General features: G+C 39.3%; 1 protein-coding gene across 7 annotated transcripts in view; it reads right to left on the bottom strand.

Annotated features, from left to right (window-relative positions):
• The window catches only part of TCAF1 (TRPM8 channel associated factor 1), a 50,490-nt gene that overhangs the window by 13,890 nt on the left and 17,559 nt on the right, over positions 1–19,041 (bottom strand). For 4 of the 7 annotated variants that reach the window (XM_007983298.3, XM_007983297.3, XM_007983299.3 and 1 more), the window contains exon 2: positions 10,675–11,308. In XM_007983298.3, coding sequence (XP_007981489.2) covers positions 10,675–11,294 — 620 coding nt within the window. In that variant the 5' untranslated portion in view covers positions 11,295–11,308. Of the gene's footprint in view, positions 1–10,674; positions 11,309–16,548; positions 16,723–17,364; positions 17,534–19,041 lie in introns of those variants that run through there. The other 3 variants (XM_037991203.2, XM_073009462.1, XM_007983301.3) reach the window with 3 other exon arrangements.

The raw sequence follows: 19,041 nt of genomic DNA on the forward strand, positions 1-19,041 counted from the left end.
CTACTGACAAGATGAGAGAAATTAAACCTGCAAAGCTGAGATTCAGACACTGAGTTATTAGAACTTCATCTGAACAATGAGAGTACGTGAGGTCTTGCTCAGTGCTTAGCCAGGGGGCACCCTCACAGGCATCTGTCTATTAGTTCCAACAGCCATGATTTATATACAGTAGGGGCTAAGTAATTCTTTCATATATTGAAAAAATGAGTTGGATTTTACTTCTCTTCCTTACCCTCTTCTGAAGTGAAACAAAAGTTATTTTAAAAAATAAATCCTGGTGAAACCCTGTCTCTACAAAAATACAAAAATTAGCTGGGCATGATGGCGGGTGCCTATAATCCCAGCTATTCAGGAGGCTGAGGCAGGAGAATTGCTTGAACCCGGGAGGTGGAGGTTGCAGTGAGCCGAGATCACGCCACTGCACTCCAGCCTGGGTGACAGAGCGAGACTCCATCTCAAACAAAAACAAAAACAAAAAAATGAAAAAAATCAAATAAATAGGAAAAGAGAATAAAACAATGGTGGTTACTAGGGATGAGGAGGGGAGGAAACAGGGAGGAGTACGTCAAAGGGTGGAAATTTTCACTTATGTAGAATGAAAAAGCCTAGATAACTATGGATGACATGAAGACTATCTTGAATAATGTATACTGAAATTTTGCTAAGAGAGTAGGGTGCTTTTACCACACACATACTGAAGAGAAGTAACTACGGAAGGTGATGGATATGTAAATTTGTCTGATTATAGTAATCATTTTGCTCTGTATATCAAAACTTGTACACTTAAATATATACAGTAAAATAAATTAAAAATGGTAAATGGGTTGATTTAAACATATAAAAGAAAATAGCAAGTTTCAAAAATTTATGCATAGTATGCTATGTTTAATTTGTGAAATATCTGGAACAATATGTATCTATGCACATATACTTCCATCAAAAACAAACAGAGAAAGTAACAATCAAGAAACTAATGAAATTGGGTACCTACAGGAGTTAGTGGGAACAGATTACAAGTAATAGGGAAGAGAATGAGACTTCTTTAATTGCACCCATTTAAATGGTGTTGAAATTTCAAACATGCCCATTTTTAACAATCTTCATTGATGTGATAAAATTCACAAAGTACATCTTGATGAGCTTTTGCTAAGTTTATACATCTGAGTGACCACCACCACCACCACCACCACAGTGAAAATATACAACTTTTTTATCACCCTCAAAAGCTACCTTTTGCCACAGTATGATCGATCCAGGTCCCACACACAACCACAGGCAACTACTGATGTGCTTTCTATCCATAAACATTAGATTTGTCTTTTCTAAAGCTTCATATAATGTAATAATAAAGTATGTACTCCTTTGAGTTTGGCTTCTTTCACTCAGAATAACTTCGTGAGAACCATGCATACTGTGGCACTATCCGTAATGCATCCTTTTCTACGGCTGTGTATTATGCCATTCTGGGGACAGTCTCCACTTTGTTAATCCTGTCATCTGTTGATGGACATTTGGGTAGTCTTTGGTTTGGGCTTGCTGCCCTAAACATTAATGTACAAGTTTTTGTGTGGACATGTTTTCCTTTCTCTTGGATAAAGGGTGATGAAATAGCTAAACTATATGTTAATTGCCAGTTAACTTTATGTGAAATTGCCAAACCATCTTCCAAAGTGGTTGTATCATTTTATATTCCCACTGGCGATGTATAACACCACATTCTTGTCAACAATTCGTATAGTGAGTCTTTAATTTTAGCCATTTTTATGGTGCCATAGGGTATTTCATTGTGATTTTAGTTTTTGCATTTCTCTGATGATTAATGACAGAATCATTTGGGCTTTTTGGCCTTTTATATTTTATCTTTTGTGAAATGTGTTAAAATATTTAGGCTTAAAAAAAAAAAAAACTTGCAGGATGTGGTAACTCATGCCTATAATCCCAGCACTTCGGGAGGCCAAGGCAGGACTGCTTGAGCCCAGGAGACTGAGTGCAGCCTGGGCAATATGGCGAGACTCCATCTCTACAAAAAATTTTTAAAATGGCCAGGTGTAGTGGTGTGCACCTGTAGTCCCGGCTACTCAGGAGACTGAGGAGAAAGGATTGCTTGAGTGCCATGTTTGTGCCACTGCACTTCAGCCTGGGACAGAAAGGGAGACCCTATCTCAGGAAACAGAAACAAAAACAAACATAGGTGGTCTTATTATTGGAATGTAAGAGTTCTCTATGTATTCTGAATGCAAGTCCATTATCAGATATAAGTATTGCGAATATTTTTTTTTCCAGTCTGTGGCTTGCCTTTTTGTTTCCTTAATTCTGACTATTGAACTGCAGAAGCTATTTACTTTTAAAAAATAAAGCTCAATTTATTAATCTTTTCCTTTTATGGTTTATATACTTTTTGTGTTCTATGTAGGCAAAAATTGCAAAGGTCAAGGTCACAGATATTTTCTCCTATGTTTTCATGTAGAAGTTTTTAAAATTTAGGTTTTGCATTTAGGTCTAGATCTATTTTTAAATATTTGCTTTTATGGAGTGGGGTGAGGGTCACAATTCACCAGTTGTTCCAGAACCATATGTTGAAAAGACTATCATTTCCTCATTGAATTACCTGAGCAACTTTGTCAAAAAACAATTGAACATAAATCTGTGGGTCTATCTCTAAACTATCTGGTCTGTTTCATTGATCTGCATGTCTATCTTTATGCCAATATCAAAGTGTTTTGACTACTTCATCTCTGTAAAAAGTCTTAAAACTAGCCTATGTTAGTTCTATTTCATTTGTATAGTTTTAGAATCAATTTGAACTACAGACTGCATTAAATCTGTAGGTTAGTGGGGGTAAACTGACATCTTAAAATATCAAGTGTTCTGATTCATCAACATGGTATATTTCTCCATTTCTTTAGGTTTTACTTAATTTCTCTCAAAGATGTTTTGTAGTTTTCACCATACAGGTCTCATGACATATCTTGTTAAATTTAACACTTACTACTTCATAATTTGGGTTCTATTCTAAATGCTGTATTTTTACATTTTAATTACCAATTGTTGGTTGCTAATATATTAAAAAAGTAATTGGTTTTTGTAAATTGATTTTTGTATCTTACAACCGTGTTAAAATTAATTATTATAGCTTTTCTGTAGATATTTTAGGATTTTTTTTTTACATAGATGATCATGCTTTTTGCAAATACTTCTAAAAATAAAATAATTCCATTCTAGGAAATGCTCTGCTGACTTCATGTTTAAATGGATCTTGTCATTTAAAAATCTTCTAAATGTGTAAAATACTTTTTCTTTTAAATTTGTTTTCTGACACCAAGATTCAAACATTTCCTGTCTTTTGGCTCAGTGTTCTAGAAAAACAAAACACATATATAAGTTTTTATTTTTAGTTTCCAATCTCTATGCCTCATTTTCCTTGCCTTATTACACTGGGTAGGACCTGTAGCACAATGTTGAATAGAAGAGGTGAGAGCAGGTATTATTCCTTGTCTTGTTCTCAGTCTTAGGGGGAAATGTTCAGTATTCACCATTAAGAATATTTTTAACTATATATTTTTCATAGACATTTTTATCAGGTTGAAGAAGTTCCTTTTTATTTCTCATTTGCTGAAATTTTATCATAATTTGGTATGATTTGGTATTGAATTCGGTCAATATTTTGTATGTGTATTATTGAATTATATGGTTTTTCTTCTTCTTTTTTTTTTTTTTGAGACAGTCTCACTCTGTTGCCCAGGCTTAGTACAGAGGCACGATCTCAGCTCACTGCAACCTCTGCCTCCCAGGTTCAAATGATTGTCACGCCTCAGCCTCCCCAGTAGCTGGGACTGCAGGCACACACCACCATGCCCAGCTAACTTTTATATTTTAATAGAGGCAGCGTTTCACCATGGTGGTCAGGCCGGTCTCAAATAAACTCCTGATCTCAAATGATCCACTCACCTTGGCCTCCAAAGTGCTGGGATTACAGGTGTGAGCCACCATGCCCGGTTTTTCTCATTCATTCTATTAACATGGTGAGTTAATCTGATTATTGAATGTTAAACCAGTCATTCATCCTAGGATAGCCTTACTTGGTCATAATGTATTATTCTTTTTATATATTTCTGTATTCTATTAATATTTTATTAAGAACTTTTTCATCTATATTTATGAAGGATATTGTTTTGTAGCTTTCTTACAATGTCCTTTTCTGGTTTCAGTATTAGAGAAATGCTGTTTTAATAAATCAAGTTGGAAAATCTTCCCTCCTTTTCTATTTTTAAAAAGAGTTTATGTAGGATTTGTATTATTTGTTCCTTGAATGTTTGATAAAATTCATCAATGAAGCTGTCTGGGCCTGGAATTTTCTTTGTGTTGTTGATTTTAAATACAATTTCTATTTTGAAGTGTAAGAAAATTGAAAACTTGCAATAGTAAAACATCCATTGCACGTTTGTCAAAACTAAGAAGTCAACAGTGATCGAATACTACTAACTAAGCTCCAGATTTTATATAAATAGCATCAGTCTTCACACCAATGTCTTTTAGGACCCAATCCAGGATACTACATTGCATTTAGTGTTGGAATGTTTAAAATTACAATTCAATTTATTTAGCATATATTTCAAGTTTCTTTTTGTACCAATTTTGGTAATTTTTGTCTGTCAGGAAATTGGTCTATCTCATCTAAGTTGTCAAATTAATTGGCATAAAGTTGTAATATTCCCTTATTATCCTTGTAATGTCTGTAGGATCTGTACTAATGTTTCTTCTTCTATTCCTGAAATTCATAATTTGTGTTATCTCTCCTACTGTCATAGTCTATCTAGAGGTTAATCACTTCTAATGACTTTTTTTCAACTAATCAGCTTTTGGCTTTAGTGATTTACTTTTTTTTTTTTTAAGTTGTTTCACAGATTTCTGCTCTCTTTATTATTTCCTTGTTTCTTCTACAAATTTTGGGTTTAATTCAATTTCCTTTTTTAGATTCTTAATATGGAAACATAGTTAATTGAGTTTCAACTTTTCTTCTTTCCTAATAAAAGTATTTAAAGGCATATCTTTCTTAGCACTTTTAATAGAATTCTACATGTTATGCTTTCATTTTTATTCAGTTCTAAATATTTTCTAATTTCCTTTGTAATTTCCGCTTTGACTTAAGGAGTATTTAGAAACATGTTTTTAAATTTATAAATATTTAGGAATTTTTCAGATATGTTTTATGTTATTTAATTCTAATTTAATTCCACTGTGATGAGGACATATATGGTATGATTTCAATTCTTTTACTCTTGCTAAGGCTTATTTTATAGCACAGCAAATGGTCTATCTTCATGAATATTTCATGTGCACATAAAAGAATGTGTATTCTGCTATTGTAGCCATGCTAACTGTTAGCATTCATAAAATAAAATTAAATAAACAAATATGGAGAAAACCCCACATAGAATAAAAACAGGCCCAAACATAAAAAGCATCTCAAATACTTTTGAATATAGTATTTGCTGGACTCTATATGCTCAGGGTGGTATATTCGGAAGGTAAAAATAACTTATCAAGTTTGTTATTGGTAACAGTATGGGTATAGTAATCATGAAACTCATTTGTGTGTATTACTGGACTGGGCAAATAAGTAAATGTTGAAGCTGTTGAACCCAGGATTCTCACTATGGCAGAAGAATACTAATATGGAATGAGTGAAAGAGAAGAAGAATCCTGTGGTTTTGAATTAAAATTGGGGGTATCAGTATGAATGTATGATTAAAAGATATCATGGCTGTCTCTTCTGAGGAACCCAGAAATGATGACATCATAGCAGTGAGCATGCTTTAGATCTTGGTTTCTAAAGACCATTCACCACTAAAAGGAACTAGCATTCCTTGAGGAAATGGCTGAATCCAGGTTTTGAACCAGAAAAGTACAACATAAACTTGCAACATCGTTTTATGTCAGAAATTAAGTAAATACTAAAAAAAACCTGATGGGCTCAGGAGACAGCTTAATGAGGCTTTAACTTGCCAAATTTGAGACAACTTGACCTTTAAAAAATACTGACTATAAATGGATTGTAATGTATTCGATCTTAAAAGAAAAGGATCCATGAGTATAGAGTGATACTAAAACAAACATTTAAAAAGAACAAACCTAACAGTAAATGTGAAGGTGGGGAGGCAAAGGTCTTATTTACCAAAGGATGTCAATCAGTTCTTGGAGAAATTTACAAGTAAACCAACACGTAGCCTGAGGTTAAGTGCTAAGATGTTAGGTTAATATAGGAGCACAAAAGACTCATCTATATCAGAATGAGAGGAGAGGAGTAAGGGACAGCTTTCTAAAGATGTGATACCTGAGATGAATTTTGAAGAAAGGTTCAGAAGTGGCAGAAGTGGTAGAAGTAGCCACTTTCATAAATATTTACTCAGGTACAGATCACCAATAAAAGCTAAAACCACTGGGTGAAAGGTTGTTGGCAAACAGGATATTCATACAGATCTCAAATTGTCACACCACGCACTAAATTAGTTTTTAAAAAAAGGGGGGAAAGGAATAAATAGAAATAAAATATAATAAAATCAGTAAAACAGGAAAATCTGGCAAACTCCAATTTAATTAAATGACCAATTTGAACGTCACCAATAATTGGACAAACTGAGCTCATGTGCCTTTAATTTGTGACACTGTGATGAAAGCAACACAAATTATTTTCTTGCCAAAAATGTGTGAACTGAGTGTAATCATGGGAAAAAAAAAAACAATTAGGCAAAGCCAAACTGAAGGGCATTCCATAAAACAACTGAACTGCAGACTTCAAAAATACCAACGTCCTGGAAGATTTTTAAAAAGCTAGGGAACTATTTTGATTAAAGGAGACTAAAGAAACATGATACAGAAACTTGATTAAATCCTATATTTTTAAAAATCTAAAAAAAGGGATATTTTTGGAACAATCAGAGACATTTGAACATGGACATTAGATAATAGCATTCTATCAATGTTGCATGTTTTGAGCGAGATAACTGTATTGTGGTTATATGGGAGAATGTCCTTGTTAGGAGCTACAGGCTGAAGTAGTCAGGTAGGATGTGTCATACCTAATCACCTGCCTCCTTCATTCTTGAGATCTGTAGGTTACTCTCAAATGGCTAGGCCAAATAATCTCTTCCTATGTATACTTATGCAGTATATGTGACAAAATGTAACCACTGGAGAATCTAGGTAAAGGGTGTGGTGATTATTATGTTATTCTGACTTTTCCTTAAGTGTGAAAAATTTGAAAGAAAGAGCTAGGAAAAACTAAAGGTAGCTACAATAATGATACAAAAATTGTATATAATTTTCAAACAGAGAGAAGGAGAAAAGAAACTCCAATCAAGCTAAAGGCATCAAAGGAAAATTTAAAAAGAAGCAACAAAGATGTTTAACAAAGAACATCAAATAAGATGATGGAACTAGAAGAAAAACATCAATGTCCTTAATTATATAAAAACATCAATGTCCTTAATTATATACATTTTTAACTCTTAATTGGGTTAAAAAATCAGATTTATACTAAGAGATATATCTTTAAAAACAGAAGAAAGAATAAAAAGATCAACAAATAAAACAAAGTAGGAGTCATAATTATGTTAGACAAAATAGAGTTTAAGGTGAAAAATACTAAATGCAAAAATAATATTTTAGATGACAAAAATGTATGAGCCATAAAAAAGTCATGAGTTTTTATAAACGTAAAATATAGCTTTGAAATATATAAAGCAAAAGCCAAATTCAATTCTAAAATGACATTGAGAGTATGAAACAATTGTGATATACATACCTCTATACTTACCCTTTAGATCAATATATAATATAAATATATTATTTATATTTCCATGACTTAACTGATTATATAATCAGTTGATTTAAAGAGTAAGTACAGACATACGTACATAACAGATGACACTTATGGAATCCTTTTGAAAGTGATATGGTTATTGACATTTTGTTAGGACAGAAAAATAGTGATAATTTTAAAAATGGGCTAACAGTATTGTGACTATATTTAAAAATTTGTCTTTATCTTTTGGAGATATACTGTTTTATGGGTAAAACGATACACTGTTGGAGACTGGCTTCAAAACAAACGGGAAAGGTGAAGGAGTGGGTGGCGTGTGATTTGATACCATTCCCTGGGTGATGAGTACATGTGCTCATTGTTCTATTTCTATTTCTGTTATGTATTTAAAAATTTCCAAAATTAGATGTTTCTAAAAGGAAACTGCCAAGTCTTTAAAATGAAAAGGGGTACGTCAAGCTTAGGGATTGTAGTGAAAAGATAGTCAATGTATTTTCATTTATAAGAAAAAACTAGAAATAACATTAATGTGCTAATAGGCAAATGGTTAAATGAATTTCAGGACAATCCAAATGAATGCAAGATGGTCTTCAAAAGGATGATGCCCATCTTCTTATAGGGATATGAAAAAATGCTCAGGATATAGTAAATGAAAGAGCAAGTTGCAGATCTCTCTCTTTTTCTGTCTCTCTTTCTACCAGTCCAGCTCTCCCAACTCTAACCCCAATACATAAATGGAGGAAAAACATCAGAAAAGATACTGTCCAAACCATTAGCAGTGATCATTTCTTGGGAAGGGGCAAAGAAAAGAATTAGTGAGAGGCAGAGGATGAGGTGGAGAACAAAGATCTTTCACTTTTTACTTTGTATGCTTCTGAATTATTTTACTTTTTTCCCAAGAAGCACGTATTTTAAAATTAAAAAGGAAAAAATGTTCATTAAAAGGAAAAGAAAACAATTGTGATGAGGCAATCTCTCTTATAAAATAGCATATTTTGGCACTTGTGCTCACTCTCTAAAAAGTTCTTTTGTGTGAAAATCAGTTAAAACAACTTTAGTATATATGGCTAAGAAAATAGTAAGAAGTACAAAGCATGAGTTAGGTAAAAACATTCACCTCACCATGCTTGAGTGTTGATTCTGACCTAAAACCTCTAATTAGGATTCTATATATGCCTAACATATAACCAGCAATAACCAGCAGTGACCTCCAAGGCTGTGCAAGATGCTTATTATAAATAAACTTACAACCAAGTCTCTTTTGTGTCTAATGTCCCTTCACCATTTTTCACACTGAAGGGGGCATACATAGCATTAATTTATAAGGTTGGTCAATTCAGGTTTCGTGGGGGTATTTTCAAACCAAATTTATTAGAGCATTTGGGCATTTAGAGTATGACCATTTGCACAGCGTTCTTTTCTATGCATCTCTGATAACTTTGTGAACATACAGAGATCACTGTAGACTGAAAACTGGAATAATAGCTACAAGTGACAGGAGTTTCTATGTCAACACTTTCCTTTAGAGAGAAAAAGAGAATTGAAAGGACATGCTAAGGCCACACTGTGCAATTACTGGTTGTAGATTAGATCCAGGTTTCCAGGTTTTATGAACAATGACAGCATAGCCCTCTTCCTACAACAGTTACTTCGTTTTCAACTTTTGTTTCCAAGTCTTATAATTGGAGATGTTCCTGCGCCCCTAATTCTCAGATCTTTGCAAATCAGGTTCTTGAAATAAGAAATAATGCCTGGGATATATAATCTATTCAATAAACTCTGGCTAAATAAACGGATGAATGAACAGAGTTTGAACTCCTTTGCAGAAGCCCAATATTTGGGCTAAAATGATACGAGTCATCTTTTTGTCCAAAACCAGAGTAGACTAACTATTCTGGTTGATCTTCCTAAAACTTCCCTAAAAGTCCCATGCCAAGGAGAAGTCATAGCTCATTTCCCACACCTTCGTGGTACCCTTGGTGTGTCTTCCTCACCCAGTCCTACCTTGCTCCATTCCCATCAGTCAGAAATATCAGTGTTGTTTGTTCTGAGGATGCTGAGAATGTTAATATAGAATATGGAGAGTGACCTAACATACTTTTTCTGCTCCTGGGACTAATCCAGCTTCTAATCCCTCTCATTCATTCATGCAGTCATGCATGTAAGAGATTTTTACTGAGCACCTACTGACCTGCTATCTGTTAGGCACTATATGTGGTGCTGGAGTGCAGTGAAAGCAAAGCAGACAGGGCAGTACACTCCAATAACTTCCCGTGCAGGCTGTCCCGTACCCATCACCTGACTCCTTCATTACTGATCATCAATCTTTTGCCCCTCCTAAATCCTAGATTTAGCACATATAACATGGACCATCTTTTCTGATATCTTAACTTGTGAAGGCTTCTACTTCCTATCGCATCCTAACCTCACCTGGATGGACATTTCAAAACCTTTCCCACACCTCTCTAGGCTTTGGTTCATGGGGTCCTTCATGCCTGTTTTCCTTTTCTTCACATTCCTATTGAAAGCAACCTCTCCTATAAACCATCTGGATTAACTACGCCAACTGTTGGGGTCAGCAGCACAGTTTCGATTACGCAAGACACTGGGACCATAGCCATCAGTAAGTTCCAACTATCAAAGAGCTAAATGGTCTGGTCTGGGAAGACAGGGGCAGTGAGGACCTTGCCTCTCCCGTGCCTCAGGGCATTTAAAAAATCTAGTTGATATGTAGTGATTCCATAACAGTGTGGGGGAGCACTCTTCCGTTAGCCTTGGAGCAACCTGAAGCTAAGAACTGGGTCTGCTTTTTAACCCTGGAGCCAACTCCCGAGTGGGGGTAAGGTACTCACCTAACCAACACTGGGATCTTGGGCATCTTCTTGGAAACTTTAAAGAAACTCGTGTCCCCTTTGTTGTCAGTAAAGTAAATGCCAGCCACACTGGTCACGAGGTTCCCAGGGAATGTGAAGAGAACCCTTTCATCATCACCCTGGTTGGCCCAGTCCCAGGCTTGTCCTCCTATGAGCAAGCCGCCACCACGTTTCATGAACTTGACCAGCTTTTCCGTCATGGTTTCATTGTAGGCATCAATACAGTAAACCCCCAGGGAGTCTTTCACTTCTGGCTCAACCTTTGCATCCATTCCAGAGCCCTCGAGGATTTTGGCCAAAGGTGCCAGGGATGGGTGTACACCAATGGGAGCTCCAGGGGAAGAGCAAAGCCACCCTACTGCGTTCAGGAGAAAGGGCGTGAGCTGGGCTTCCACCAAGTAGTCCTCATGGGACATGACCACCAGGCGCCCGCGGCCATAGGAGGAGGCAGCAATGAGGACCTGGCCCATGTCATTCACCATCACAGGAAATGAAGCCTCTCCAATAAGAAGCAGTTCACATGGAACGGCATCTTCGGGTACATCCCAGCTTGTCACGCCATTCATAAGGGCCTCGAAGGCAGCAGAAGGAGTCGCCATGGCTCTGTTGGTTTCTGCAGAGAAGAAAGCAAAGGCTCAGCTTGGCGAACAATGGATAAACAAAGAAACAAATAGAGCAGTTCACTCTTCCAGTAGCTGGGCGATTCTTCCCACTACACAGGTGAGGTTGACACTGGGAAATGATTCAAGCACTCGGTGTTAGTGACTGAAGTCCAGGAGACCCCACTGGGCCCTCTCCTCTTAAACTCTGTGGTCAAACTTAGAGAGCTTGATACTTTTCCATCACAGACGGAAACAAACAGAAGGAAGGAATGAGCATGGAATTGTGTCCCCCAAAGAGACATTTGAAATCCTAACCCATAGGACTTATTTGGAAAGAGGTTTTCATAGATGTAATGAAGCCAAGATGAGGTCATATGTGATTCAAATGGGTCGTAGTCCAATGACTGATATCCTCGTAAAAGGACATTTGGAAACACAGGGGAGAATGCTATCAGAAAATGGGGGCAGAGATTGGAGTGATGAGTCTACAAGCCAAGGAAGACCAAGAATTGCCGGCAAACACCAGGAGCTAAGAGAGAGGCAGGGAACAGATTCTGCCTCAGAATCTCCACACTGCTGACACCTGGATTTCAAACTTCTAAGCCTTCAGAACTGTGAAATGATGTCTTCCTGTTATTTTAAGCCACCCCATTTGTGGTCATTTGCTACAGCAGCTGCTGGGAATTCACAGAGTGGAGCGGCATGTTGTGCTTCCAGCCCATTCCATCCCTCTTGGCTCCCACACTAATCAGATTACTCAGAACTTCCATGTGAAATGCCTGGGTTTTCAGAGAAGGTTCTTTGGTCAAAGCCACAGGCTAGGTAAGAGGAAAGTGGAAGTCCTCTGTGGTTTAAATGCAAGTCTCCTACCACCAGGAGCAGAAGGTAACAAGATATGAAATTATTGCAGAATCCTAATTGCACCTGGGATGCAGCTGACAACAGTGTGGAGGTGAACTCACAAATATCCTCTGCTTCTTCACAATGAGATCCCCACTAATGATGCTCTATGGTCTGACCTCTGCTACAAGCACTGTACTGAAATACTTCCTCCAAGGATAGATGTGTTTTCATGGTCAGGTCATGCAGGGTGTCTCATCTTCAGTGACCACTCAGCAGCACAGGACATCATTGCTCTCCCAGTCCATGAGGCTGAACCACCTCTGTCAGTATGGCCCAAGGTAACCTCTTTGTATCCAACCTCTAGAACCACTTACTTTCTGTCCTTTTCTGACTTCCTCTTGGAATATGCAGATAGTCCTTACATTTTAATCTTTGGCCCTTACCACTTGTCTATTTCCCTTGTCAGATAACATGCTCACTCTCAACCTAATATGCAACATGATTATAAACTTGGGCTCTGGACTTATGGCAGTCTGAGTTTGAATTTCAGCTCTGCTGCTTAACAATTGTGAGACTTAGACAGCACATCTCAGATTTAGTTTCCTTGTTAATTAAATAGGAATTATAATATCTGCCATATAAGCTTGTCCTGAGGATTAAAGGAAATAACATAAGTTAAATGCCTTTTCATAAGTATTCAATTATTTATATATGCATACTCATATATGCTTATAATTATTTGGTTAAGAATAAACCATTTAAGTATGTGAGTAATAGAGAATTCTTGCAAAGTGGAAAAAGAATTTAACCTAACATAGGTTTTATAAGCACTGAATTGAGCATGTATTGATTCTGATTTAATAGTTTTCATATTTTGTTACCAATATTAATACTAACACTAATGCTAACTACTATTACATTCATTTCTCATGTATCTCTATGTGCCTTCCACAAGCCAGGATAAAATAGCCCCAGTCTTGAGGTAACAAGTTCAAGACCCCAATGGCCATTTATAGCCAGTGTCTAAACTAAAAAAGTCTTAAATTTATTAATTTCCCCCTAAGGGAGCTCTTTTAAGGCAAATTACATAAGCTCAATGTTTCTAGTAGTTAAACAGAAGCATTAATAATCTACCTATCTCAGGGAACTATTAAGAAGATACTGACATGAACATTTGGTAAGCAAGAAGCTTGTCTCTTCCCTGCTCCTCCTGGTGCCCATAAATAATCAGGACAGCAAAGCGCACAGTGTCACCGTATGTCCCTTCTCCCTGCTGCTCCCATATCCAGCTGGTCACAAGTCTTATCAATGCCCTTGTTCATGGTTTCCAATCACACTGCCATTAACCTAGTTTAGGTCCTTAGTAATTCATGCCTGGACTCAACTGACCCAATTTCAAAGTTACCAGGACCTGTTCCCACCCTTTACTTTTCTAAGACCACTCTAACCATGTTATTTACTCTCAAAGCTCCATCTTAGTCTCTAGGGACAATGTACTGCCTTCCGGTGTGGACTGCCTGCAGAGCTGGCCACCCCCTGGCTTTTCCTGCCTTTTCTCCTGCTGCCTGTCTCCCCGCAGCATCCAGTCTGCCAGGTGCCCCTGGACATGCCCTGCTTTCATTTTAGATTATCTTCCCATTCTCTTTCCATTCCGTTCCCTCTCCCAAATCTTTCTATCTGTAGAAATACCATCCTTCCAAGAGCAAATATGGCACAGAAAAGAAAATTTAAACGGCCACTTCTGTGGAAAAGATGCTCAATCTCACTAGCAGTCAAGTAATGGAAAATATATTGTGTGTTGCTCATAATATTGTCAAAAAAGACAATACTCCTTTCTAGGAGAAAGTGGAGGAGGAGAAGGGGAAGAAAATGAAGATGAAGATGACAAAGGTGGCTAATAACGTTTAATATTTGAAAGGCTAATAATGTTCAATACTGAAAGACCATCACAGTCTGCAGGAATGATGGAGAATGTCTGCACTCTTTTTCAGAAACAATTTTAGGGTGCCTACTTGGCTTCAAAGGTGTGCCTATATTTAGACCCAACAACCCTTCTTCTAATAACCCTTCTTACAGAAATAAGGACAGTGTCAAAGATATATGTACAGGGATGCTTACTGCTACACCAAATTACAAATGGAGATAAATGAAAACCTGGAAGTACAGATAGATAGACTAATGACAAAGAATGTTTCCTAGAACCATTTTTGATTCTTGTGGGTGCAGCATCTCTAACCCAAACCCACACCTATCCAGCTTTCACATAGCCCCCAGATACCCCATTGTACCCAGCATAAGACCCTGTAGCACTGCCCCCTGTCATCTACCCATACACACCCCCTAAAGAGTTGCCCATTAGAACCCTTCTCCCTCAGCCTCTGCTGCCTCTAGTGCTGGCACAAGTACAACCACAACAGAGACCTCACATATCTGTCTCACTACTTGTTTTCTGAGCTAGTTCAAGGATGAGTTGAATAAATTTTACATCCACCTAGAAGAATGTCCTAGATACATTTTAAGTGAAAATTTCAAGTCACTATGATATGCGGAACATGAAGTCATTTTTGTATGGGCAAAGATAATAACAGTAGTAGTAGTAATTAGTAGCAGTAGTATAATTATTATTAGTAGTAGTAACAACACAATGCTTACCAGGTTCCTGGCATTACTACACGTGATTTCTGTAACTTATTTAATGCTGACAATAAACCTATGAGGTATTTACTATCACTATCCCCATTTTATGAATGGGCAAAACAAAAACTCCAAAATCATAATGCCCAGAGAATTAGTTATTTGCTCAAAATCACACAGGTGGTAAGTGGTGGTGGATCTAGGACTCAAATCCAGGAAACCCAGTGCTGGAGTCCATACTCTCAAGCACCAGGAATACAAAAGTATCTGTTACATACCAGGCTTTATAGGCATTGAAAATCTATGGAGGCCACATTTCAACATAATCACATTGATTACATTAGGAAGGAAAGCGGTGAACCATTCTCTCTGCCTTTATACAAATCTGCATCCTTTAAATTGTATTGCTACTACGAGAAATAACACCAAGTTAATACAAATTTAGTCAAAGCATGTAAACACACATTAAAAGATTAGATACAGTTTTTACATGATGAGGTAGCCTGACCAACTGATCCTGGCTTACTGGACCTAGAAGGTCTTCCTTCCGGGTTGTGCATCTGCCCACCTATGAATTTGATTTCTTCCTCTACGGGGGTTCCTTGAACTCTGCAGCTGGTTGTGTCCCCACTTTAACCAGCTATCAGTGATTCCATCACTTGATTTTTGAACCAAATGCCCCCTCTTTATGCCCGAATCCATGTTTGTCCTCCAATCTTGGTGAGCTCAAATGAATAAAACCTGGAGGAAATGTCCTTTTATTTCTCTCTCTAACCCCTCCCATGGTACCTGCTTTCTTTCTCCTGGGCCCACCTCTGGCCCCTTTTAGCTTGCTGGAACCAAAGCCACCTCCAAAGCAGAAGGTATTGAAGGCACAACCTGTAACTCAGGGAGAGAGCAGAGCTTCCACTCCTACCACAGAACAGCGCCATGGCTCGTAAACCTGGTTTTCCCTTTGAGAAATGCGTGGAAGGGCAGGTGGAAGGAGGGCCATGCTGGATGCTGCACCACCCATATCCTGTATGGTAGTGTGATTTCAAATCCTGAAACTAGAGTAAGTGTGTGAGGCCAGAGTATACATTGTATTCTTTGGATGAATAGATATTCCATGTCTGGATGATTAAATGACAGATGAGGGTATAAGGGTAAACCCAGGATCATTTTTTCAGCAAACGGCTAACCTGACCTTGAAAATTGGTTTATATTACAGACATTCAATTCTATGGGTCTTCTCTCCTTCATGCATTTTTTTTTTTTTTTCCTCACGAACCTGCTGTTTCTTTTTCTTTCTACATCCAGTATCTTTTCCAAGATATTGGGCTAGTTCAACTCCTTCTTTTGAATTCTGTCCTAGACATTCCCAGCTCAGTCTTATTTATTTTTCACTTAAGATTGTTTAATTCATACATCTGTAAGAGTATGTAATACATGTGGAGGGATACAGATGGTAAAATAACAATAAAACAATCTGAAAAATTAAACTCCCATATACCTACCATTCAGCTTAAAAAATAGACTTTTACCACCATCTTTGAAGCCCCTTCTGTGATCCTCCCCATTCAGCCCCTCCACTATTCCCATAGGAGTAAGCAGGGTTGGAGTCTTTGCTTCTTCTAGTCCTCTATTTCTACCTTACCAAACTGCCTACTTAATTCTCAAGTTCCCCGAGGCTCTGCTTTCACTCCTGTTCGCTCACTTCCCTCCCAGGTCACTCAAGAGGATGACATAATTGAGGAGCATAAGCCCAGGAGTGAGAAGACCTGGGTGTTATTACCTTTTTAAATGTGGGTGCTGCCTCCCCCCAGCTGTGGATCTGCGTGCCTCAGGGAGTGTTCTATCAAATGCACGGTGTGTGAGAAGGGATGTTCTAAACTCCCAGGGGCTGTCAGCACTCAGCTTGGAGTCTGGCGGGGCTCCACTCTCTTTTCCTCCCAGGCCCAAAGCCAGTCTGCAAAGAGCACGACGGTGACGTCTGAGGAGGGAGGGGGCTGGGGAGTGGGGGCAGCCGGCAGGGAGGAGGGGAGCTCCTCCGTGCACGTAAACACACACACACACACACACACACACACACACACACACACACACACACGAACGCTCACTCCAGTCTCCAGGGGCCAGTGCCAGTGGGGGACAGATCTCAGTCCCGAAGACAGTGTTCACAAAGATCAAAGGGCAGTAGGACAGTAGGCCACAAGCGATGCTCTGTCCCAGCTACCCGCGACCCTGCTCAAGCTCCGGGCATTCTCATCCGACAAAACATCGGATTAGACGCAGTTCTCTAGGTCAGGCCCTTAGGTAACTCAACCACACAAAGCAAGCACAAACATCAGATGTCAGAACCTGGAGGGGAGGAGCAATGCGGCAGGGGGATGCAGGGCCCGAGTGCAGAGGAAAATCACCAGCAAAAACACGGACACAAAGGGGATTCTCTGTCCCCGACTTCAGCACACCCAGACCCACAGCGCGCCAATCGATCGCGCCCCGCACCCCCGCCCCGGCCTCCCGCACCACCCTCCCCAAGCACCCAGGCCGAGTCCACCATTGCTGGCCCCTTCTCCAGCCTGCGAGGCTTTTGGAGAGGGCCACTCACCAGGTTACCCTGCGATTTCCACGGGGGCAGGTGGGAGCGGGCAGAGCCTGGCGTAGAGACGGTGGCACAGGGAAGAGGCTTCCCTGTACCACAGTGACTGGGCGACCGAGCCGGGATTTGGGAGCGGGGAGGAGACCGGAGCAGGAGGAGAGGAGGGGTTTCCACGGGAGTCCCCTCCTCCCCACTTCCTCCCAGGCTGGAGTGGGAGCTCGAGAGGGCGGCGCTTGGCGGGGGACAGCGCTTCTTTGTGTCGCCGGCCCTGGTGGCTTGGTATTGCTGCGGCTTAGGGACGCCTGGCGACCCCATCCTGGCAGTGTGGATGGCCGTTTCATTAAAGATATAAACTTATCTGACTCTACATTAGTAAGGGAAAGGCTGAGCAAATTGTGGGACAAACATTCTGCTTAGTATTATTCTGTTCTTAGGAAGAGCCTGAATCTCCATTTAGTCGGTGAATACACAGTGATATATTGCCAAAGGGAAAATACAAATTGTAGAAATTGTTGAATATGCTTTTGTTTTTATAAGAAAAACAAACCCCGAATATATTTGTATTATGGTGGGGAGAACGCAAGGCTATTTCTACCCCTTAGTATTGTTTAACTTGAGAAATAGGAGAGGTGCAACTTTTATATAACTCTGCACTGTTTGCAGTTACGTGTTACTTCTGTAATTAAAAATAATATAGTTCGAACAATAGTTAACTAAAATGTATTCTTCGGTATACAGTTCAAATCGCATTTCTTTCTTTCTTTTTTCCTTTTTTTCTTTTTCTTTGGAGACGGAGTCTCGCTCTGTCGCCCAGGCTGGAGTGCAATAGCGCGATCTCCGCTCTCTGCAACCTCCGCCTTCCGAGTTCAAGAGATTCTCCTGCCTCAGTCTCCCAAATAGCTGGGATTACAGGCACCCGCCATCACGCCTGGCTAATTTTTGTATTTTTGTAGAGACGGGATTTCACCAAGTTGGCCAGACTGGTCTCAAATTACTGACTTCGAATGATCCGCCCGCTTCGGCCTCCCAAAATGTTGGGATTACAGGTGTGAGCCACCGCGCCCGCTCCCCATTTCTTTCCTTTCTGATATCAGCTGAGAGCTGCTCCTCTCTCTTGTGTGTGTGGCCACTTCACCGTTCACAGGTGCTGGCTCCAGCATGGGAAATGCAGGGTGGTGACAGGGACCCAGACTAGGTGGACTGGATTTAAATCCCAGAGCTACACTTTACCAACGGTGTGACTTTGGGCAAGTTACCTAATTCCTGTGCCTCAGTGTTATTACCTATACAACGGGGATAAAAAAATTAATACCTATACTAAGCCTTATTATAAGGCTTCAATTAGGTGAGTTTATGCTTGTAAAGTTCTTGAATCAATGTTTGGCATAGGGACCGGGCGCGGTGGCTCACGCCTGTAATCCCAGCACTTTGGGAGGTCGAGGCGGGCGGATCATGAGGTCAGGAGATTGAGACCATCCTGGCTAACACGGTGAAACCCCGTCTCTACTAAAAATACAAAAAATTAGTTGGGCGTGGTGGCGGCACCTGTAGTCCCAGCTACTCCGAGGCTGAGCCAGGAGAATGGCGGGAACCCGGGAGGCGGAGCTTGCAGTGAGCTGAGATCCGGCCACTGCACTCCAGCCTGGGCGACAGAGCGAGACTCTTGTCTCAAAAAAAAAAAAAAAA

Source organism: Chlorocebus sabaeus, chromosome 21, assembly GCF_047675955.1.
Source record: "Chlorocebus sabaeus isolate Y175 chromosome 21, mChlSab1.0.hap1, whole genome shotgun sequence".
In the NCBI taxonomy this organism is placed as follows: domain Eukaryota; kingdom Metazoa; phylum Chordata; class Mammalia; order Primates; family Cercopithecidae; genus Chlorocebus; species Chlorocebus sabaeus.